The sequence below is a fragment of the Phalangium opilio genome, unplaced genomic scaffold (genome assembly GCF_054372755.1).
Source record: "Phalangium opilio isolate 3A_F unplaced genomic scaffold, DU_Popi_V2 ptg000089l_1, whole genome shotgun sequence".
In the NCBI taxonomy this organism is placed as follows: domain Eukaryota; kingdom Metazoa; phylum Arthropoda; class Arachnida; order Opiliones; family Phalangiidae; genus Phalangium; species Phalangium opilio.
Genome location: NW_028324194.1, coordinates 4,711,210 through 4,735,249, shown reverse-complemented (window position 1 = coordinate 4,735,249; position 24,040 = coordinate 4,711,210). Strand labels below are relative to the sequence as shown.

The following is a 24,040-nucleotide window of genomic DNA, read 5'->3' as shown; positions in this document are numbered from 1 at the left end:
TTGAGCATAAGGGTTTGAAATCTGTTTGAGCATAGGGGCAATGAAAATGTTTGTGCATAACTCTATGGAATCTGATGTGCACATGTCTATGACATCTCTTTTTGCGCGAGTCTGCGACATTTCTTTGTGCACAAGCCTGTGATTCTATTTGTGCACAAGCCTGTGATTCTATTTGTGCACAAGTGTACGAAATATTTTTATGCATTGGTGTACGGAATATTTTTATGCACAACTATACGGAATATTTTTATGCACAGATGTACGAACTGTTTTTGTTCACAGGTGTACGGAATATTTTTGTGCATAGGTGTATGGAATATTATGGTGAAAATGGATTTGGAATATTTTTGTGCACAGGTGTACGGAATATTTTTGTGAAAATGGATACCGAATATTTTTGTGCACAGGTGTACATGATATTTTTGTGCACAGGTGAACGTGATATTTTTGTGCAAATGGGTAAGGAACATTTTTGAGCATAGGGATATGGAATGTTTTTGTGCAGAGGTCCATGGATTATTTTTGTGTACAGGTATATGGAATGTTTTTGTGCAGAAGTCCGTGGAATATTTTTGTGTACAGGTATATGACTCATGTTTGTGCACAAATCTATAGAATGTTTTGTACACCGGTCTAGGACATATGATTGTGCACAAGTCTATGGCATCAGTTTGTGCAAAAGTCTAAGGTATGTGTTTTTGCACAAATATTTCACATCTATTTTTGCACAAGTCTATGGTATCTGTGTGTACAGGTCTACAAAATATGTTTGTGCACAAGTGTGAAAAATCTTTACGTGCACAAGTCTACATAATCTCTTGAGCAAATGTCGATGACCTCTTTTTTTGAGGAAGTCTATGAAATCAGTTTTTTTACAAGCATATGACATCTGTTTGTGCACAAGTCTATAACATCGGATTGTGCAAAACCGTGTGACTTCTGTTTGTGTACAAGTCTGTGGAATCTATTTGTGCACGAGTCTACGTAATATATTTGTGCGCAAATCTATGGAATCTGTTTATGCGCTAGTCTACGGCATCTGTTTGTGCACGGGTCTACGGAAAAGGTTTGTGCAAATGGGTGTGGAATATTTTTGAGCATATAGGGGTATGGAATGTTTCTGAACAGATCCAAGGCATGTTTTTGTGCACAGGTCCATGGAATATTTTTGTACACAGGTCTATGTCACTTGTTTACACAAAAGCTAATAGAATATTTTGTGCATAGGTCAATGGAATCTTTTTGTGCACAGCACAATTTTATGAAATATTTTGTGCGCAGGTCTAGGGAATATTTCTGTGTAAATGGTTATGGAATAGTTTTGTGCTATGGGTATGAAATCTTTATGTACACAGGTCTATGGAATCTTTAGCGCGCAGGTCTAAGGAATCTTTATGTGCACAAGCATATATAATGTTTTGTGCACAGTTCCATGAAATATTTTGTGCACATCTCTATGAAATCTTTTGTGCACAGGTCTATGGAAACTTGATGTGCACAAGTCTATAGAATGTTTTTTTGTGCACATGTCTATGACTTCTGTTTGTGCACAAAACTATGGAATCTGGTTTGAACATGTCTATGACATCTGTTGTGCACAAGCCTGTGACTTCCACTTGTGTACAAGTCTACGCAATTTGTTTGTGCACATGGCTACGGAATCTGTGCACAGATCTCCGGAATCTGTTTGTACACAGGCCTACGGCATCTGTTTGTGCACAGGTTTACGGAATCTGTTTCTTTACAGGTCTACGGCATCTGTTTGTGCACAGGCCTACGGCATTTTTTTTTGAGCACAGGTCTAGGGAATCTTTTGTGCACAGTTTTATGGAATCTCTTTGGGCACAGTTTTATGGAATCTCTTTGGGCACAGGTCTATGGAATATTTTTGTGCACAGGTCTATGGAATCGTTTTGTGCAAATGGGTATGGAATCGTTTCGTGCAAATGGGTATGAAATTGTTTTGTGCAAATGGGTATGGAATCTTTATGGAAACAAGTCTAAGACTTCTGTTTGTGCACTAGTCCGTGGAATCTGATGTGCACATATCCTTGACATCTCTTATTGCGCAAGTCTATGATGTATTTTTTGTGCAAGTCTATGACATCTGTTTGTGCACAACCCTGTGACTTCCGTTTGTGTCCAAGTATCCGGAATCTGTTTGTGCACATGTCTACGGTATCTGTTTGTGCACAGGTCTACGGAATATTTTTGTGCACAGGTCTACGGAATATTTTTGTGCACAAGCCTACTGAATCGGTTTGTGCAGAGGTCTAAGGAATCTGTCTTTGCAAAGGCCACTGCATTTGTTTGTGCACAGGTCTAAAGAACATTTTTCTGCAAATGGATACGGGATATTTTTGTGCAAATGGATACGGGATATTTTTATGCAAATGGATATGCAGTATTTTTGTGCACTGGTGTACGAGATATTCTTGAGCATATTTTCGAGCATAGGGGTATGGAATGTTTTTGTGCAGAGGTCCATGGAATCTTTTTCTGTACAGGTATATAACATCTCTTTTTGCACAAGTTTATGACATCTGTTTGTGCGCAAGTCTATGACATCAGTTTGTGCTCAATTCTAAGGGATCTGTTTGTGCACAATTCTAAGGGATTTGTTTGTGCACAATTCTAAGGGATCTGTTTGTGCACAAGTCTACGGGATCTGTTTGTACACAATTCTAAGGGATTTGTTTGTGCACAATTCTAAGGGATCTGTTTGTGCACAAGTCTACGGGATCTGTTTGTACACAATTATATGACATGTGTTTTCACAAGCCTAAGTTATCTACGAAATATGTTTGTGCACTCAGGGTGACCACAAATAACCTTGTAATAGTTATAGGAAAATAGGAAATTTACAATTGATTTACAGGAAATTATAGGAGACTAGCTGTTACCCGCGGCATCGCTTGAGTGTAGTAAGGACTTCCATCAAGTATGGGTACATTTTACTGAATTTTACAAAATATAGGTTGCAAATGCTTTGAAAGTAATAAGACAAGATTTACAAAGGAGCTTTGGTTTAATTATAACCATAAGTTCGTAAGATATGTTACATAAATTTGTCACTGGAAACTGAGAGCTTGTCTCGAAGTGATGTAAATGAAACGTCTTAGATTCTCGTAAAGCGACGCCTGATGAGGCCCTGTCAAAGGCTTAGTACAGACTAAATAGGAAGATGGAGTAGAAAATCGCGTGTAGTCAATTCTCGCGTCGTTCTCGAACTAGCTCTCATTAAGTCTCTAGCATTTCGAAACATAGGAAGTGTCATACTTATGGAACGTAATCTTAGAAACATATGCTATAACTTTAAAACATCACTGACTTCCCTGACAAATATTTTTAGAGGCTTCCATAGCTTTGGTGATATTTAACAAAACCAAAAGTGAGAGCGCACAAAATATCTACAATTTCAAAAAATAGGAAAATATAGGAAAATTATCGAAATTATAGGAACTAATAGGAAGACATCCGAAAATAGGAAAAATTATAAAATTTAGGAAATGTGGTCACCCAGCTCAGGTCTCTGGAATATGTTTGTGCACAGGTGTATAGATTGTTTTTGTACACAGGTCTACGTAATGATTTTTTAGCCTAAGTCTTCGGAATCTATTTGTATTATTGCATCCACTGTGCTTTGCACGTGAAAACGACGGGAAGGCAATTTGAGTTGGACTGGGCGTTGAAGCAATCAAGAGTAATACTTCTATAATAGATGGTTAGGGCCTTGTTAGTTCAAACGTGGTAACTAATATACGCGCAACACCACAAGACTTTAATGGAGCGCCTGCTTTTCAGTATACGTTTTAAAATACTAGTTTCCAAACAGTTTTAATTCATATTAAGACTGAAGTGACAGATATTAATCAAAACTGTCTTTGTACACAAAGACGCGAAAAAGTAAGAGATAAGTGTAGAAAATTAATTGTTTGAAGTAACAGATATTCAAATTTTCATTTTTGAAGACGTGATTATAAAACATCAATTATTTGAAAAAATTTCTTATCTTAGTTTTTTTCACAAAAATTTCAGAGAAACTACCTTGATACTATGTTTATTTTCGAGAAACATTTGCTTCGAGGAAGTTCAAATACTCGGATATCTGAAAAATAGAGCTAGAAGTATTTATTTTTATATTTCAAAATTGAAAATATTGCGAACCGAAAATTACATTCGCCCTTTGACTGTGATGTAGTTTAATTAGAGTCAAAAGGATCTGTAGCTTTGAGAGATATACAACACGTCAATTTTTGAAACCTCGAAAACGTTAAAATAAACGAACACGTTTTGTTAAGTTTTCATGCTTGTTTTATTTTGTCTGCTATCAACAATTTTCTGCCCATTTTATTCTCCTTATAGGCCCGAATACTCAAACTAACTCTAAATTTTAAAAATAAAATAAAATGCATACGTTTTCTATTTTTAAAATAATGCACATGTTTAAGGATAAAATATTTTACTTAAGGAATTTTGGTGAAAAAAACTAAGATAAGAAATTTTTTCAAATAATTGATGTTTTATAATCACGTCTTCAAAAATGAAAATTTGAATATCTGTTACTTCAAACAATTAATTTTCTACACTTATCTCTTACTTTTGCGCGTCTTTGTGTACAAAGACAGTTTTGATTAATTTATAATAGGGCCTATTGCTAAGGCAGTACATAAGAAACCTTTCGAGAGGACCCGGATTTTGATTTTAGTCTTAACCACAATGTGTCTGATTCGTTTTATGTGCCTTATGTTAGTGTATCCAAAATTAACATGAACAATAGTAAAGTTTAACGAAAATATAAAGTTTCGGACTAAAATTACGAAAACGAAAGCACGGGCTTAAGCTTCCACTCCTCTTACTATATACTCTCTGGTTGAGTGAACCACGTTGACAAAAATAACGAAAAATAAAATCTTTTAATAAATCGTTGTTAAGTACTCCGGCGATAAATTTTGCCTTATCTTTGCAAGTAGATCAATAACCATTTTAACCTTATCTTTGCAACTAGATCAATAACCATAGCAAGAATGAGATTTATCCGACATAAATGTCATTTCGTAGTGATTATACATTGTGCAAGAGTGAATCACACCTTAAAATGACCCAAATAAAAACTAATCTTTTCGATTAGCCTTAACACTTTGTCTCGATTGGCATGCCATATTGGGCTTGGTGTAAAACCCTTTATAAATATTCGCCGAATACCCAATACCATAAGTTTATTATGCCTCTAAGTAGAGAAATGGCTACTACTCCTATGGCAATAGTGTTTGTCTCGCTCCCTTTAATGAAACCCTATACTCTCTCCGTATCATTTATCACCTCAACTTCAATACAAAATTGTACCGCCTAGCCTAGCGTTTCTTTCATCCCTTTTGGAATGTTTCAGCAAAGAGGATAGAAAGAGGGGGAGTTGAAGCTAGCGGCTTCGGCAAGGCATTTTGGGTGTTCTCGCTTTTCTTTTTTATTTATTTGTTATATTTTCCTTCTAATATCCGGTAAACCGTATTTCAACCAATAAGAGGGCAGAGAAAGATGCGCGCGCACACCGGAAGCTTAGAGGTAAACTATCAAAGCGAGAACACTCCAGCCAAGCCTTCTACTCCCCCTCTTTCTACCCTCTTTGGTTTCAGGACTGAAACCGCCTCTATCTCACGAGAGAGAGGGATTTTGGGGTTTCTTAAGTAAAATTCATTCCCCTCAATGCCTGCTTATTCGAAATGTAAAAATCTCCTTTATTCCATTGGTTGATTTTTTTTTTCATGAGACCAATTTAGTAATCGTCTCGACCGCTTGGTGGCTGCACCGCAACAGAAATTTCAAAATTTTCTCTCTTCGGAACTTAGCGCCATACGAGTTCTGACGGCACAGTAGCATGCAGATGCCCAGTTGTAACCCATATTTGTGTACTTAGAGGCATGATAAACTTATGCCAATACCTTTGGTTTTTTTTTCAGGATTATCTGTAGTTACTATCAAAATAAATTGCCAAGGACTTTGACAAAATGCTTAGACTAATTTTTTTTATCGCTGAATCCAATAGTGAAATTGATAGGACCATAACTATCATTTTATTTACTTTAGTAGCGTAGTTTAGTAGTTAAAACAACTAAAAGTTTAAAAATTTAATGTGAAACCCTAAATTTACCCAAGTTTAAAATTCGCGCGTTACACTATCTCCTGCTCGATATTGCGTTGCTACCGACCAATTAAAACGCAGTTCGAAAGACGTCAGAATTATGAGGTGACGGATAGTACTCATCCCGGCCCACAAACCCGGCGTAGATATTAACATGGGATATATGGGGACAAAATATTCTTGCTCATTATGAAATGAAATAATTATTTATTGTCTATATAAAAAACTACAAAGAGTTCTCATTATACCAAAAATATTAAACCAAGCTTCGAATTATTCACGTCTATCCCTCTGGAGATGTCACGAAGCATCAGTCACTAGAATTGTAGAGTATTTATCATTTATCTTTTTTTTGTGTGTTTGTTAAACCTGTTATAAATGTGAAAAGCTTAAAAACTTTTATTTTTCTGTATTTGAAATAACCCACGTAAAATAAAATACTCAACTGAAATGAAAACACATGTTCTTATCTCTCCGAGTGACAATGACGTCACGGAGAGGTATTACACTAGACGTGTCTGTGTGTGTCTGCCACGGCGTTCGCAGTTGGCAAATCGGAGCTAATGTATATGCAATTTCCGAAACTCTATTATCATCGTTAGGGTTACGAAAATGTCTAGCCTCCTTAAGGTTCTCATCATTTACTGTGAATCAATCGCTTTATATGCCCTAAATTTCCAAAAATATGTTAAAGAGGCATACGCTAGAATTCAAACGTCAACGATAGCTATGTTTAAAATTATTTTCGGAATTAAGTTTCCTAAAAGGACTTCACTAAAATTAAAGTAATTTACTGACGATAAAAAAAATTAATATCAATTAAATTTATTTAATTATTTAAGAAAAACGTCTTGACTCGGAGAGGTTTATTTGGTTTTTAGCTAAACAAAATCAGGATTGTATAGATCGGAAAAATATTCGAAAGTTAGTGTTTTCATTTTTGTTTTAATTTGAAATGCTTCCATAATTGTTATCATGAACACTGGTGTTCGATAACTGGCTTAATTTAAGACTACTGTTTTGAAGGTCATAATTAGCTTTACGAAGACATTTCGGCTTCGTCAAGAAACGACACGCTACTCCAGACAATATAACGGCGCTACCAACCAGGGAATACAAAGTTGGTCTATATCCATTCAACCACATTTCAAAAATAATTGAAAACGGAACGAAAGTTAATCCTAGCAAGGCTTGCGCTCCTGATTCGCCCAATCGATAAGAAAAACTCAATAACAGATTAGAAACTGCAATTGCCACCGCTGACGCAACAACAGCCAAAGTCCATACGTCACAATCGAGAGTAAACACTTGATTAGTAAAACCTATTCCAGCAAGGCTAATAAAAGTCAATAACAAATATAATACATAATTCAAGACGTAGAGGTTAAAGTTCAAAATCTTCTTGGAAACTAAACCCATCGTAGCGTTGAAGAAGGCTGCTAACAAGGCGAACGCGACACCGCGAACGTCCAACGCGTCATTACCGCCAAAGATGAACGATGGCTGACTGACGATAAACACTCCGCAGATCGCCAAAATTGAACCGAATATCGAAGACAGTTTAAATGTTTCTTCCGAGACCATTGGAGATATTACATTGACCAATAACGCGTTTATAGCTGTAAGGGCCGAAACATCGGACTGTGGTATGTAAACCGAGGCAAACTGTTCAGCATAAAGAACAATCAACCAACTTAGGAACCATAACGTCGCGAAGTGCATCTGCGACTTTTCCCATTTTGACCCATGACTTGAGTTTAAGACCAGTATTGGTTGGTAAAACAGGACACCGATGATCCATTTGTACATGCTCATGATCATGACGTTGTCACTAGTCAAGTATTTCTTATGCAGGACTAGACCAAAGGCCACGCTTAGAGTGCCGCCCAAACAGAGAACAGCGGGTAAAATTGCCCGGAATGTAGACATTAGCAATAACATTGATGCAGAGCTGAATATTTTACGAAACGTTTCACGTCAAGCCGCTAACTGAACTCTCTCAGTTATCTATTTTTTGAAAAGTTAGTCGTAGAAAACATTTAATTAAAGTTGGTACGTGTTTTGACATGTTTACCACTGTACCATTCATCATACCGTCTGGTCATGCATACTAGGATCACAGTACAATCGGAGCCTCCGAGATGATCTAGGCCCGTTCCTATCGCGAAGCGAGAATATTTAACTAATTTAGTTAGCCGTGTTTTCTCGCTTGGGGGCACTTTTAGTATCGTAAAATAAAAATAAGTTCAGCCTCGTGACCCCGTCGACTGTTACAATATTAGGGCAAGCCTCATTGACGTCGAGCGGGGAAGCCGAGGTCGTGGACAGTAAGAAAACGTTTTAAAAAATTTCCGAAGACCTTTATTAAACAATCATGCCACAGAAGTAAAGGATAAAAAAGGTAAGGTTAAAAAATTAAAGGTTACGAAGGAGTAAAAAAAATCCTATTATGGTATAATAATACTGTGAATTAGCAACTTCAAGAAGTCTTGTTTTACTAAAAAAACAACAATGTCAAAATCTCATAATTAATTTTGTTTTTCACACAATCTAACCAAAAGATTCAATAAAAAGTAAATAGCCCCTAAAACAATTACGTTAATTTAAGGGTGTAACCTTTCTCTTTCATTAAATTTTTAAAATTGGACCCTAAAATATCAACGACAATTTATTTAAGACCCCCTTTGCAACTGTAATAAAAGCGTCATTTTCTCTATGAAACTGGATATTTCCCTACATAAAAATCGACACGCACGGGCCTAGATCACCTCGGAGGCTCTGGTGAAATAATTATATAGCGACTGTTATTGTAAACAAGACCTCGTGTTTGAAATATTTTACATCAAGCCACGAACTTTCATTACTATTCAATAATATTTTGGAATAACAAGATGGCCTAACAATAATTATTATTATTAAAATGGCATAGTAGTAGCCACAGATGTACAGCAAATTTGTGTGAATAGCTTTAATTGTTCTACAGTAATTACCCGTAATCTTTACTTCAAAAAATTAACTTCTGTTATAATTGTTATAGTGCGGCACAAACAGAAAACTTGAGTTAGTAGCCCATCGATGCGCCGCCCTTTATAGTGCTACAATAATATTATTTAGTGAGAAACCCCACGATGCGCAGCCTTTAACAGTGGTAAAATATTTACCCGTTATTAACGCATCCCTAAGCTTCAACAGATGTAGAGAAAATCAGAGTGATTAGCCCCTCGATGCGCTATCTTTTACAGGGCTACAATAATTACCCGTAATCCTTACTTCGATAAATTTACTTCTGTTATAATTGTAATAGCCCCTTCCAAAAAGTTTGACTGCCTTGTGCATCTTGTTGTTTAAGTTCTTCGCGCATGCGCACTTGGAGCTAAAAAACGTCATATCTAGGTTGTGAACTAGGCTATGCGGGGAAACTACTTCCTGCTTGTAGGAAGAACTGAACTGACTCAGACTAAGAACATTTTTTCAAAACTTTTTGGAAGGGGCTATTTCCCGGGGCCACAAGCTGGTATAAACTTGCTTTTGCTTTTAAAATTCTTCTCGATTTCTGGAGAAATACCAAAACGCTGAGGATGCTGGGAGGATTTCGTTGTTTTAAAGGCAACGTTATAGGTATGGAGATTTCGGCTCCATCTTACTTCTTTTCTCCTTGGTTACATGGACTCATGAACTAAGCAAAATACAACTCAAATATCGTTAATCCATGAATAGCAGCTTGTGCGTGATCCTTGAGAATGGATTGGAAATGATGATGGGCGACCTGCGGCACCGTATCTCTCCCAATGTACCTCGCGCAGGCCCCTGCCCTTCTGTAAGTTCGGTAGGCGATTGCTAAGTGCTGCCGCGTAGCGCCATTTTATTTGTATGAGAGTTAGTTTCTATTTTTAAGATAGAGGGAGCGCCCTTTACGATTTCATCCAGTACGAGTGACGTACGACCCTACCTAACCGCTGAGGATGCTGGGAGGACTACGGTGCCGTAGGTGGGGGTACACAGGCAACGCTATAGGTATGGGTGTTTCCACTCCATTCCTCTCTCCTTCAAGTTTTCCCGACTCCCAGTTTTTTCCCCAACGAAAATGGGGGGAGGGGCGAACTGCCTGTGATTTTTCCAAGTATTCTCTCCCTTAGGCTTATGCCTCGCATTCTCGATACTCGATTACGCCTCCTTTCCCCATCATCCTTGGTTGCCCCACTTCTGAATCATAACCCGCGCGTGATATAATCAGACTTGGCTAACAATCTTTACATAACACAAGGACACAATCTTAAAATATTTCTCTTAAAAAAAAAAATAGTGAAGGATAGAGATATATCTTGGGGTTTTCATATCAAAATAAGATATGTGCTTATTTCCCATCCTGATGCATACAACTCGCGAATATCGTCTGCTTTAAAGTTGTAGAGGACTAGAGGTCACAGCGTACGAAAGAGAATACCCAATACAGCTGTTAAAAGATCAGACCGACAAAGGTCAGTTCTTAATTTACCATAAAATATATAACCTAAAATGTTTTTAAATTAATTATATTAAATTAAATTCTAGAAATAATATAAAATATCAAGATTATGGCGTCTTTTCTACAGAAGAGTTTGGTCGGGGTTGAGAGGATTTTAACACATCAAGCCCGAAGTGTATGTAATGCTAATTAATTTTAATTAAAATTTGACATTTATTTTAAGCAGCTTTTGAGGTTTTCTATTGGATGTAAGGTATAAACAATATGGGTATTTTAGCCCCTTCAACCCTACTGTTAAAAATTATTTCTATCGCCAAGCCTTTGAACGAACCCTGTACTGATTTATGCACAAGAACACCAGTGTGTCGCGAGGGAGCCGTCACTCCTTCAAATCTCGTACACCTGGGATTTTAAATCATTCAAATCGCATAAATCACTTCCCAAATCTAGAAAATCACTAAAATCGCTATGAAATCAATCAAATCTTTCAAATCGCTGCACAAATCAGTGAAATTGCTAGTAAATCATTCAAATCAGTGAAATCAATCGTAAATCAGTCAAATCACTATACAAAGCAGTCAAATCATCAAATCATTAAAATCACTATCAAATCATTCAAATCACTATCAAATCATTCAAATCCCTAGCAAATCATTCAAATCACTATCAAATCACTCGAATCACTACCAAATCATTCGAATCCCTAGCAAATCATTCAAATCACTATCAAATCACTCGAATCACTACCAAATCATTCGAATCACTAGCAAATCATTCGAATCACTAGCAAATCATTCAAATCACTACCAAATCATTCAAATCACTAGCAAATCATTCAAATCACTAGCAAATCATTGAAATCCTCGACAAATCATTCAAATCACTATCAAATCACTCGAATCACTACCAAATCATTCGAATCACTAGCAAATCATTCGAATCACTAGCAAATCATTCAAATCACTACCAAATCATTCAAATCACTAGCAAATCATTCAAATCACTAGCAAATCATTGAAATCCTCGACAAATCATTCAAATCGCACCAAATCATTCAAATCGCATCAAATCATTCAAATCCTCGAGAAATCATTCAAATGGCACAAAATCATTGAAATCCTCGCAGGCCTGATACTGAGTCACTTTTCTCACTTAAAATCACTTTTTTTAAATTCGGTCACTAAAAGTCACTTTTTCGAAAATTAGTCACTATTTATCACTTTTTTTAGGTTTCTTGAAATTTATCTTACAAAATCGGGAACGCGTTCTGTGTACTGTAGGAAACCGCCTATATTTCAGTGCTTTCCGACGACAATCTAATAGCGTTTAACTTTGTGTCCTCGCGGAGTGCTCCCATGGAGGAATAAAACTAGGAGATCCTATTCTTCAAAAACAGTCTTTAACGAAGCTGGAAACTGCTACTACAATTTTTATTGCTCCTTGGGAGCGCTCCGCGAGGACCCAAAGGAAAACGCTATAAGCGCAACTTTCTGCGCAAGCCAGGAGGATCCTCCTGGCGCAAGGCTCGTAGAGAGAAAAGGCCTGAGGGAGCTACGGTACTGTTACTGCTGTAGCAGGTGTTTTTGGGGGGGGGGCAAAGTTAAAATCGTCTGCTATTGTTTGCTTTCGCGCCGAATCCCGAATCTCAATTTCAAAAAGAAATAGACAAGAAAAAATCGAATCTCATTACGTCTTTCTTGAAAAAAATGTGATAAAATTTGCACTTCCTATATTATTATTTTAAATAATAACCAATTGCCATAAAAAAGTCATAAAATGTGATTATTAATTGTTATAAATGAGAAATATTGCTGTAACAGCATTATATCAGTATTTTTTCCACTTTGAAAAGTTCATTTGCGATATTTTTTAATCACTATTTAGTCACTTTTCAGTTACTATTTTTAATAGGGTTAGTCACTTTTTTCACTATTTTTTATGCTGTAAGTGAGTATCAGGCCTGTCCTCGAGAAATCATTGAAATCGCACCAAATTATTCAAATCCTCGTTAAGTCACCAGTCATTCAAATCGTACAAATCTTTCAAATCATTTCCAAATCCTTCAAATCACATAAATCGAATCAAAATCATCGTAAAATCGTGAAAATCAGTCCCAAATCATTCAAATCGGCTCCAAATCAGCAAATCATTCTTAAATCTTTGAAATCATCAAAATCGAGAAAGATTTCAAATCTCGTACACTCTCATGAGTAATGACGGCCCCCTCGGCAGTATGTGTATGTGTCACCTTCCGAGTTTCAGTGATATTAATTTATGTAGTATCATGTGCACACACATAATTGGGCTGTTAAATACTCTTATTATAATTATATCTATACACTTTACTAAATAATTGTAACTAGGCCTAACTAAATTAATGATTGGGGTGGTGTAGCGATTGGCGCTTTCGCCTGGCAGCAAGAGGATCCCGGGTGGGATCCCGGAATGTGGCACCGGGTGAAAATCTGGGAAGAAATCCTTCTGCGTAGAGTTTGCAAGTTCTCTCCCCGCTTGTTAAAAGGAGTTTTCCTCCGCGGTCTAACCCGGTTTCTCCTTTCCATCAAAACTTGCAGAGGTTAACGGTAATAGTTAGTATAGGGGGCGCTGTCGGTTAGCTGTGGGGGCATAGGGGCTAGCCCCCTGCACCCCTCTATGCATTGCAAAGGGACCCACCTGTAAACAAGCCACAGGCTTAGTGTGGAAATCCCTTCATAGACAAAGCCTAGATTATTATTACTATTATTATTATTATCTCTTTTAGGTTAAAAATGTTCTTACCTGTTCGCAACCGTGCAGAAACCTCAATGTTCATGAACACGTTGGCATTAAGCTTCTGTCTGAAGCTGGAATTAAAGTTCCAAAGTTTGGTGTTGCGCACACTTCTCAAGAGGCTGGGGATGTTGCCAGGAAATTAAGTATGAACTCAGTTTGTTGTCCCTTTTTAACGGCGAAAGTAGGAACTCGAAAATTACGTCCGAGTACTTGAGTAAGAATCAGAGTACTCGAACTCGAAACTCATTTTTTTAAGGCTCTAATATGTTGACCAAGCCCTAAAATTCCCTGAGAAGGACTGGAGTTAAATAGCACATTTTTTTCCAAAGCTCGGGCTATGAGTCTAATGACGGGCAGGGTTCATACAAACCTGGAAATCCGGGAAAACCTGAAAAAATCAGGGAAATAAATAATTGACAAAAACCTCAGGGAAAATTCAGGGAAATTTCGAATTTTTAGTAAAATTCAGGGAAATCAGGGAAATTTGCGTCAAACAGGGGCCGAGTAATTAAGCAAAATGTTCACAAGCATGCCCTCCATAGGATTAACATTACACTATACTTGGAGGCTCATAACTCTGGTTATATTAGAGATACGGGGATGTCCTTTGAGTATGTTATAGTCCAATTCGCCCCCCATCCAACCATACTGAAAACGTAGGGCTACGACAAACAGGGGCCGAGTAATTAAGCAAAATGTTCACATAAACATACCCTCCATAGGATTAACATTACACCCAACTTTGGAGGCTCATAACTCTGTTTCTACTAGAGATACAGGGATGTCCTTTTAGTATGTTATAGTCCAATTTGCCCCCCATCCAACCATACTGAAAACGTAGGGCTACGACAAACATAAACATACCCATCTTAGGATTAACATTACACCCAACTTTGGAGGCTCATAACTCTGTTTATATTAGAGATACGAGGATGTCCTTTGATTAGTTATGGTCATATTTCCCCCCCCCCTCCTTCATTAACATTTGCTCCATAGGATACTCCATATACGGGAAAAACCTGGAAATCTCAGGGAAATATGTTTTCCATAAGTTGTATGAACCCTGGACGGGTACTCGAGTAAGAGTCTGAGTACTCTGGTATTTACCCCAAGATTGATAGAGAATTTTCAGTTGGAGGAGGAGCTGAGTCTCGTCACATAATTTACGCCGCCATATTGGTGGGTTTAAAGCAGGAATGCAGCTGAGACCACCTGTCCCAATATGGCTACCAGAACAGCCTCGGTAAGACTTGGGAGGGTGTGACGGACTACTATCTCATCTGAAAGCTCTCTATACTCTCACTCCGCGGCTCTTGTTTCAACTGACCCTGACTCCTTAACCAGCCTTGTGTCCGTTATTTATACTGTCAAGGCGTTGAATTTAGCGTCGTCTGCTACAGCAGATACCATCGTCTGCTACACGTTTTTACGGTTTTTCTAAGACTCGAACGGGTACCCGGGCAGGGCCGGAGATAAGAAAAATTTCTTATAGGACATGTGTCCAGTGACCCCCTGTTTGACTTGAAAATTTATAGGACATTGTCCACTGGAATGCGCAAAAGTAGTGATGCATCTCCATAGTCAAGCTATCAAAACTTGGGAAAATTTATTGGTCAAACTGTCCAGTGACCCCCTTAGTTTTTGAAAAAATTATGGGACATTTTAAAATTTTATTGGACAATGTCCAGTGTCTTGTGCTTATTTCCGGCTCTGTACCCGGTTCCGTGGTCATGGTCTAAAATTACCCAGAGTAGGGCTGGAATCAGTGAGCCCACTTTTTAAAGCCCGGGTTCGGACTCAAATGATGGGTACTCGAGTAAAGGTCCGAAGACTCGAAACTCGTTTTTACCATTTTTCTAAGAAACGGGTCCATGGCCAAGGCCTAAAATTACCCTAGTAGGGCTAGTCTCAGCGAACCCACTTTTCCAGGGCTCGGGCTTGGGCTCGAATAACGGGTACTCGAGTAAGAGTCAGAGTACTCGGACTCAAAACTCGTTTTTATGGTTTCTTTTTCTAAGACTCGAACGGGTACCCGAGTGGTCATGGTCTAAAATTACCCAGAGGAGGGCTGGAATCAGCGAGCCTTCTTTTTAAAGCTCGGGTTTGGACTCAAATGATGGGTCCAACGACTCGAAACTCGTTTTTACCATTTTTCTACCATGGCCAAAGCCTAAAATTATCCTAGTAGGGCTAGACTCAGCGAACCCACTTTTCCGGGGCTCAGGCTTGGACTCGTACAGAGAGAATTTATAATAGGGAGTAGAAGCTCTTGCCCTTGACAATGCTAAATATAATATAGCTCAAACAAGTAGGCTGTGTCGTCAAAACTGGCCAGGTAAATTTCTGGTCACATGACAGTCTTAATTTTAAAGTTTGCCCTCAAACACTATTTGTTGTACAATTATCTAATAAGGGTTCGCGATTTCGAGTGCGTGCGACTGGCGCCATCTGGAGATAATTTAAGTCAGATGGCAAAATTTGAAATTTCATCATGATCTCCCCTAGAGACATACCCTAGAGGCAGGGGCCACAAAAATCATACCGGAAATAGACCTGGCCTGTTTAGTTCATCACGTGATTTTTGAGCTACGTAATATTCCTCAGTTTCTACTCCCTATTATAAATTCTCTCTGGCTCGTATGACGGGTACTCCAGTAAGAGGCGAGTACCGGGTCCATGGTCAAGCAGAGACCTGCACGGGCCGAGTTTTTCAGGCCCGACCCAAGCCCGGCCCGGTTTTAGCATTTTAAATAAGCCCGAAACCCGTCCCAAGTCCGAGTACATAGTTGGTTTTTCGGCCCAGTCCGGCCTGGCCTGTTAATTTCTAAAATTTTAAAAGCCCGGCCCGGCCTGGCCCGATACAATTTTCAAAAGTGGGAAGCCCGGCCCGGCCTGTTAATTTCCAAAATTTTAAAAGCCCGGCCCGGCCCGTTAATTTCTAAAATTTTAAAAGCCCGACCCGTTCTGGTCCGATACAATTTTCAAAAGTGGAAAGCCCGGCCCGGCCTGTTAATTTCCAAAATTTTAAAAGCCCGACCCGGCCCGGCCCGTTAATTTCTAAAATTTTAAAAGCCCGACCCGGCCTGGCCTGATGCAATTTTCAAAAGTGGAAAGCCCGGCCCGGCCCGGCCTGTTAATTTCCAAAATTTTAAAAGCCCGGCCCGGCCCGTTAATTTCTAAAATTTTAAAAGCCCGACCCGTTCTGGTCCGATACAATTTTCAAAAGTGGAAAGCCCGGCCCGGCCTGTTAATTTCCAAAATTTTAAAAGCCCGACCCGGCCCGGCCCGTTAATTTCTAAAATTTTAAAAGCCCGACCCGGCCTGGCCTGATGCAATTTTCAAAAGTGGAAAGCCCGGCCCGGCCCGGCCTGTTAATTTCCAAAATTTTGAAAGCCCGGCCCGGCCCGTTAATTTCTAAAATTTTAAAAGCCCGACCCGGCCTGGCCCGATACAATTTTCAAAAGTGGAAAGCCCGGCCCGGCCCGGCCCGGCCTGTTAATTTCCAAAATTTTAAAAGCCCGACCTGGCCCGGCCTGTTAATTTCCAAAATTTTAAAAGCCCGACCCGGCCCGGCCCGTTAATTTCCAAAATTTTAAAAGCCCGACCCGGCCCGGCCCGTTAATTTCCAAAATTTTAAAAGCCCGACCCGGCCCGGCCCGTTAATTTCTAAAATTTAAAAGCCCGACCCGGCCCGGCCTGATACAATTTTCAAAAGTGGAAAGCCCGGCCCGGCCTGTTAATTTCCAAAATTTTGAAAGCCCGGCCCGGCCTGGCCTGTTAATTTCCAAAATTTTAAAAGCCCGACCCGGCCCGGCCCGTTAATTTCCAAAATTTTAAAAGCCCGACCCGGCCCGGCCCGTTAATTTCTAAAATTTTAAAAGCCCGACCCGGCCCGGCCTGATACAATTTTCAAAAGTGGAAAGCCCGGCCCGTGCAAGACTCTGTGGTCAAGGCCTAAAATTATCCAAGGAGGGCTATAATCGAAGCCTAAAAATTAGGACTCTCATACTTCTAGTGCAAAACTAGGTAGTCCTATGGTTTATCTTGTATCTTTTCAGGTACGTCAGACTATGTTGTCAAAGCGCAAGTTTTAGCTGGAGGTCGTGGAAAAGGTTATTTTGACAGTGGCCTTAAAGGAGGAGTAAAAATTGTTTACTCGTATGTCATTAATTAATTGATTGTTACTCTTCACTCTTAAATTTGTTTTCACTCTACAGGATCGGCAACTCCCTATCTCGAACGACAGAACTCTTATTCTGTATATACTCTGTTGCAACATCGGTTGTCAGCACGCGCAAAGCTAGGTCTCTATGTAACGTAGCTTTGAACGTGCTGACAAGAGACAAAACACTTCAGGATCTTCAGGATTTAAAATATCCGCGAGTTTTTTAGCCCGAGTGCATGCACGGACCTCTAGGCCTTAGGTTCAAATACGTGTAGTAGGCTGTAGGCAATGCAATTCCACACGTTTTTGAAACTAAGGCCTAGAGGTCCGTGCACTTGAGCTAAAAAACTCGCCAATATTTTGAAACCTGAAGATCCTGAAGTTTCTCGTCTCTTGACAGCACGCACAAAGCTAGGTTACATAGAGACCTAGCTTTGCGCGTGCTGACAACCGACGTTGTAACAGAGTATATACGGAATAAGCTGTCGCCCGAGATAGGGAGTTGCCTATCCTGTAGAGTGTAAACAAATTTCCTCACGCGCATTCTTTATCAATGCTTAAAGCAAACCGCTGGTCACGTGGTTCCCCTACAAGGTGTGACTTTCCTTATGAACTCCATCCAGTTTTGGCTTGGCGAAGGCAATAGGCATTTGTGGGCGGGATTTATAAGTACCTTTATAAATCCCGCCCATTAGCCTTTGCTAAGCTAAACCAGGAGTTCAGGAGGAAAGTCAAATGTCACCTTGTGGGGGAACCACGTGACCCGCGCTTTGCTTTAACAGAAATAGAGCTATCTCAGTTGTGACGTCAGTGCCTAAGTAAAACGTCACGAGCTTAGCTTTGGCAGTGGGCGGCCATGTTTGGTACCACTTTGGTTCTATTGGCAAATAGAATAGGTGACGTCACACTAAGGCTACTGACATAGCTCTATTGCTCAGTTTTCTTAAAAATTGCAAATTATTTTTCATTCAATTTAAGGCCTGAAGAAGTATCATCCATCGCTAAACAGATGATTGGCTATAACCTTCATACTAAGCAAACGGGCCCCGAAGGTCGCATTTGTAACTCTGTCATGATTACGGAACGTCTGTATCCTCGAAGAGAATATTACTTTGCCATCATGATGGAACGTGAATTTAGTGTAAGCTGTAATCAGCAAAACTGATTTCCTGATTTCAGGGTTCATACAAACCTGGAAAACAGGGAAAACCTGGAAAAATCAGGGAAATAAATAGTTAACAAAAAATCAGGGGAAATCAGGGAAGTTTGCGTCAAACAGGGGCCGAGTAATTAAGCAAAATGTTCATAAAAATACCCTCCATAGGTTTAACATTACACTAATCTTTTGAGGCTCATAACTCTGGTTGTACTAAAGATACGGGGATGTCCTTTAATTATGTAATAGTCCTAGTGTTTGTTTCTCTTCTGGAATTAATGGAATGGTCTATAGGGAGCTGCCAGATTGGTGTGGGTTAAAATGGCTCCTCCCCTTTCCACCAAAATAGCGGCAAACTTCAGAGAGCGAAAGGCTAGTGGGGTATAAGAACCTGATTGGTTAGTGAGAGTCTGACGCTTAGTGGGTGGGTGGGGGGGGGAGATTTTCACCCCTTTGCCCACTCCTTATTAGAAAACTCTGACCATTTAATTATCCGTTTAAACATAAGTTTGTAAGATATGCTCCATAAGTATGACACTTCCTATGCTTCGTAATGCTACTGAGAGACTTACAGCTCGAACTAGTTCGAGAACGACAAGCGAGAATTGAAGTACTACACTCGGTTAATTAATTTTGCAGGGCTTCCATTTAGTCCTATTTAGTCTGCATTACTAAGCCTTTGACAGCGCCTGTCCAGGAGTCACTTTACCTGGAATCTATGACCTACTTCACTCACTTCATGACAAGCTCCTGTTTGTAATCAGTCACAAACTTATGGAACATATCTTATGAATAGTCCCAACCAACAAATCTTTTGAATATTTATAACGGCTCAGATCTCGAGCTCAGGTTTTGAGGCGAGAAAGCCAGGGATAACCTGATTGGCTTGATTTAGCCATGCGCAGAACCTGTTTTACCCCAAGAGTCAGACTCTAATCCAATCAGAAAAATTAGAGATTTACTTTCGTCGCTTAACGACAGATGGTACTACTGTCAACTTTGTTAGTCACGTGATCCTATCCCTTAGATGGACAGGGTTCGTACGGAACCTGGATAAGTCAGGGATATGGAAAATAGGAGAAAGGGTCAGGGATAAGTCAGGGATTTAAAAAAAATTCCCAAAAAGTCAGGGATATGTCAGGGATGTAAAACATTTTCCTAAAAAGTCAGGGATATGAAAATTAGGGGAAAAAGTCAGGGATTTAAAACATTTTCCTAAAAAGTCAGGGATATGAAAATTAGGGGAAAAAGTCAGGGATAAGTCAGGGATTTAAAACATTTTCCTAAAAAGTCAGAGATATGAAAATTAGGGGAAAAAGTCAGGGATAAGTCAGGGATTTAAAACATTTTCCTAAAAAGTCAGGGATAAGTCGGGGATTTAAAAGTTTTTCCTAAAAAGTCAGGGATATGAAAATTAGGGGAAAAAGTCAGGGATTTAAAAAAATTCCTAAAACGTCAGGGAAAGGTCAGGGATTTCGTTTGGTATATCAAACCATGATTGCTTCGACCAATGCTAAATATGAGTCAGGTGTAATTATGAAGTGGGCTCTGGTAAACACATACTTAAAATGGTCAGGGATATTGCCAAAATTTGGTCAGGGATAACCTGGAAAAGTCAGGGATTTTCAATATAAAAATTTCGTTCGAACCCTGATGGAGACGAGACCAATTAGGCCAACTTGTGTATTTGTTGGTTGGGTCAATTAACTTATGGTTTAATGTATGGTACTTATTCTTTAGGGACCATGCATTATTGCTAGTTCTCAGGGTGGAGTCAACATTGAAGAAGTAGCGAAGGAAAACCCGGACGCCATCATTACGGAACCAATTGATATTAAGTCGGGCATAAGTGACGAACAGGGACAAAGAATTGCGGAGAAACTCGGATTTAGCAAGTCAAATATTCCACAAGCGATTGATACCATGAAGAGACTTTACGAAGTTTTCTCAAAGAAAGACGCTACCATGATTGAAATTAATCCTATGGTTGAGGATGCTTCCGGAGTTGGTAATAATATCATTTTTGTCATTTTGATGCTACAAAATGGCTCCCATTATCCATTAATTTTGTCAGAAGTTAATGACTTCTTATCCTGGGAAGTATTGGACACTAAAGCAAGTAGGTCCACTAAGCCTTGTGGAACCGTACCATTAACGTAACGTCACGTATCCAAATACGAACAGAACGCCATCTGATAACGTTTCTTAAACGATGCTTTAGGACTTAGGTAATGGGCGCCCTCTTTCGGATCATTTACGAACTAAAAACGGTAATGATACGGTTTCGCACGGCTAAGTGGACTACTTGCTTAAGGCTTTATATAGTATCCATCCCTGCTAGTCAAAATTGCCTATGGCAATCGTAAAAGAGGGTCGAAAGTTTCCTCCCCACTAGGAAAACTATCTAATCTACTGAAAAAAATCCCACGCCGAGAGGCTGTGGCACTCAAACTGCGGGGCGTGTTCTAAACTTCTGCAGCGCCAATCGTTCGTTGAAAAGCCGTCTGGCTAGAACTCTCTGAAAGTCCATTACAATCCGTAGGCCTAGGACCCCACACTAGTTTGACGGGAATTTCTAGCAAACAGCTGTTCTTGTCACCGCTTCTGATTCGTTACCTCAAACCACAGGACACACCTTAAAGTTTCGTTACTTGCCCGCTGCTGGCGAGCAAATCAGCCTGCCAATTCAAAATGAGGGAAATGCCGTAGGTGGCGTGGTGATTGCACCTAATAAGAAGTTGGCTAACAGAGATGGTTCCGGATATGGTTAGAGTCCAATACTTCCCAGGATAAGAAGTCATAAACTTCTGATTTTGTTCATAAAAAGGATTGCAATATTTTTCTCAATAGATAGCGCTGTTTCTAAGTCCCATCTCCTCCCTCCCCTAAATTTACCGCAAAGCAGTCTGGGAAATAGCACACTTCCTCTGGTCCTCGGACCAGTTTGTTATTTGCTTAGACTAGTTTTTTTATTCGAGAAGTGGGGGTTACTGGTCCTCGGGACCAGTTTATTAATTACAAATCTATAGGAGAACAAAGGTGGCGGGGACCAGTCCTGAGACCAGTTTATTATTTTGGACACTAAGGTGGTCACTGGTCCAAAACCAGTTTATTAATTGCTTGGACTAGTTTTTTTATTCGAGAAGGGGGGTTACTGGTCCTCGGGACCAGTTTATTTATTGCAAATCCACAGGAGAACAAGGTGGGGACCAGTCCTGAGACCAGTTTATTATTTAGGACACTAGGAGGGTCACTGGTCCCAAGGACTAGTTTAAAAAATATCTCTAAGCCAATTTTTGTAGTAGCAGAATATAACTTAAAGGGACTGCTAAGAAGGCATGGGCGGGTGGGTAAAAATTATTTGAAATACGTCAGAGGCACGTGACCAAGGAGAGGCGTTAGTGGTTCAAAGAAGCTTAGTTCGTTTTATTTCGAAAACTACCACTTCATGATTGGAATTGGCGCTGCAATCTGGCGAAAAACAAGGACTAGATGTTAACTAGTCCCACTCTATGAGGAGTCTTTGTATCTTGGCATCACGTGATGTCTGTGACGTATTTCAAATAATTTTTACCCACCCGCCGATGCATAATTTTTACCCACCCGCCGATGCCTTCTTTGCAGTCCCTTTAACAGACCATTGCATTTGTCCTTATGAAATGACCTTTAAAAGCTTTTATTTATTTGTGAGATTTCTTTTAACTGAGGTTTCTTTTTTTCTGAACTCTGAACTCTGAACTCTGAACTATGAACTATGATATTTTTCTATAGTTTACTGCTTGGATGCCAAATGTCGATTTGATGACAATGCAAGTTTCCGTCAAAAGGATATCTTTGACCTTCGTGATTGGAGTCAACAAGATCCGAGAGAAAAAGAAGCGAGCAAATATAATTTGAATTACATTCATTTGGATGGAGATATTGGATGTCTCGGTAAGAAATTTAGTTCAATAGAGAGATTTCAGTTGGCTGCGTAGTACGTCACACCCTCCTAAGTCCTACCACTGTTTAGGCAGCCATATTGGTGGGTTTCAGCCTTCCTTCCTTATGCAATGAACCCACCAATATGGCGGTGTAAATTATCTCACGTATCTTAGCTCCTCCCCCAAACGAAAGCTCTATAAACAGGAGGCGGGGACACCTTGGTTATTCAGGTAAATGGAAGGTGATAAACGGTGAACATTTTTGCAAACGTTCCCCTTGATATCTTAGTAGCGTTCCTTTAAATAAAACGACAGCAAAGACGTTTCAGTTATTTATATTTACACTAGACCAAAAACAGATTAATGTAATTGAAGAATATCGGATCATAGCTTTAGCCTCTGGTACCATCCTCGCACACTTCATTGAGAAACTTCGTCTGCTTATACATTGCCTCCATGCACCACAAACTTTGTCTGTAGCGACTTCTAGTGGTCAAAAATTTCATTCTTGTCACTATTTCTCTGGTTAAATAATTCATTCGGAAATGGCGCCAGTGGTAAAAAAGCAAATCGGATGACAAAGCGATATAATTCCCGATTTAGTGGAATAGGGACTTGGCAGTACTACGTCACGCAACGTCAGGCTACCTTCCACTAGTGCTAAAAAACATACCAGGAGGAGGGGCTTATATAGCTTTCATTCTGTTAAAATAACATACCATATTGGCGCTGGGGGCGGAGTTAAGCCCGAATTGCCAAGTCCCTATTAAGATTTAAAGTTAAGTATATATTTAATTGATGTTTTATTAAATAGTAGTTTCTTAAAGTATGTGGTTTTGCTTCCTTTGTCAGGGAATTATAAAAAGGGTGTAAAAAGTTAGGGAATTTGAAAATTGTCGTAAAAGTCAGGGAATTTCCGTTGCATACTGACTTGAAAATGTGCAGTCACAGCCCACTAGGCGCTTCAGCTAAATACTCAAAAGTAGTTTCAATTAAAAACTATGATAAAATTACTAAATTAGCAAAATTTAAGTACTAAGCTGATGACAAATATGGAATTTTTAAAGACTGCATTCTTACTTTTCTGTCAGTGTAAGTTTGAAAATTGGTTAGGGAAATTGGCTTTAGATTGTCAGGGAAAACCTGGAAAAGTCAGGGAATTTTTAAATGAAAAATCTGTGGCAACCCTGTGTTTGTACTAAAATTTTATTTACATGCCTTATACAGTAAGGCGGGGTGGCGTAGCGGTTAGCGCTTTCACCTCGCAGCAAGAGGATCCCGGGTGGGATCCCGGACTGTGGCACCGGGTGAAAATCTGGGAACAAATCCTTCCGCGTAGTGTTTGCAAGTTCTCTCCCCGCTTGTTAAAAGGAGTTTTCCTCCGCGGTCTAACCCGGTTTCTCCTTTCCATCAAAACTTG

The 24,040-nt window shown here is 39.4% G+C and overlaps 1 protein-coding gene across 1 annotated transcript in view; it reads left to right on the top strand.

Annotated features, from left to right (window-relative positions):
• Positions 1–10,478: 10,478 nt before the first annotated feature.
• The window catches only part of LOC149647118 (succinate--CoA ligase [ADP-forming] subunit beta, mitochondrial-like), a 19,989-nt gene continuing 6,427 nt past the window's right edge, over positions 10,479–24,040 (top strand). The window contains exons 1-7 of the mRNA XM_089849975.1: positions 10,479–10,617; positions 10,691–10,779; positions 13,366–13,519; positions 17,435–17,534; positions 18,520–18,682; positions 20,438–20,705; positions 22,469–22,630. Of these exons, the coding sequence (XP_089706101.1) occupies positions 10,714–10,779; positions 13,366–13,519; positions 17,435–17,534; positions 18,520–18,682; positions 20,438–20,705; positions 22,469–22,630 (913 nt within the window). The 5' untranslated portion in view covers positions 10,479–10,617; positions 10,691–10,713. The remainder of the gene's footprint in view (positions 10,618–10,690; positions 10,780–13,365; positions 13,520–17,434; positions 17,535–18,519; positions 18,683–20,437; positions 20,706–22,468; positions 22,631–24,040) is intronic.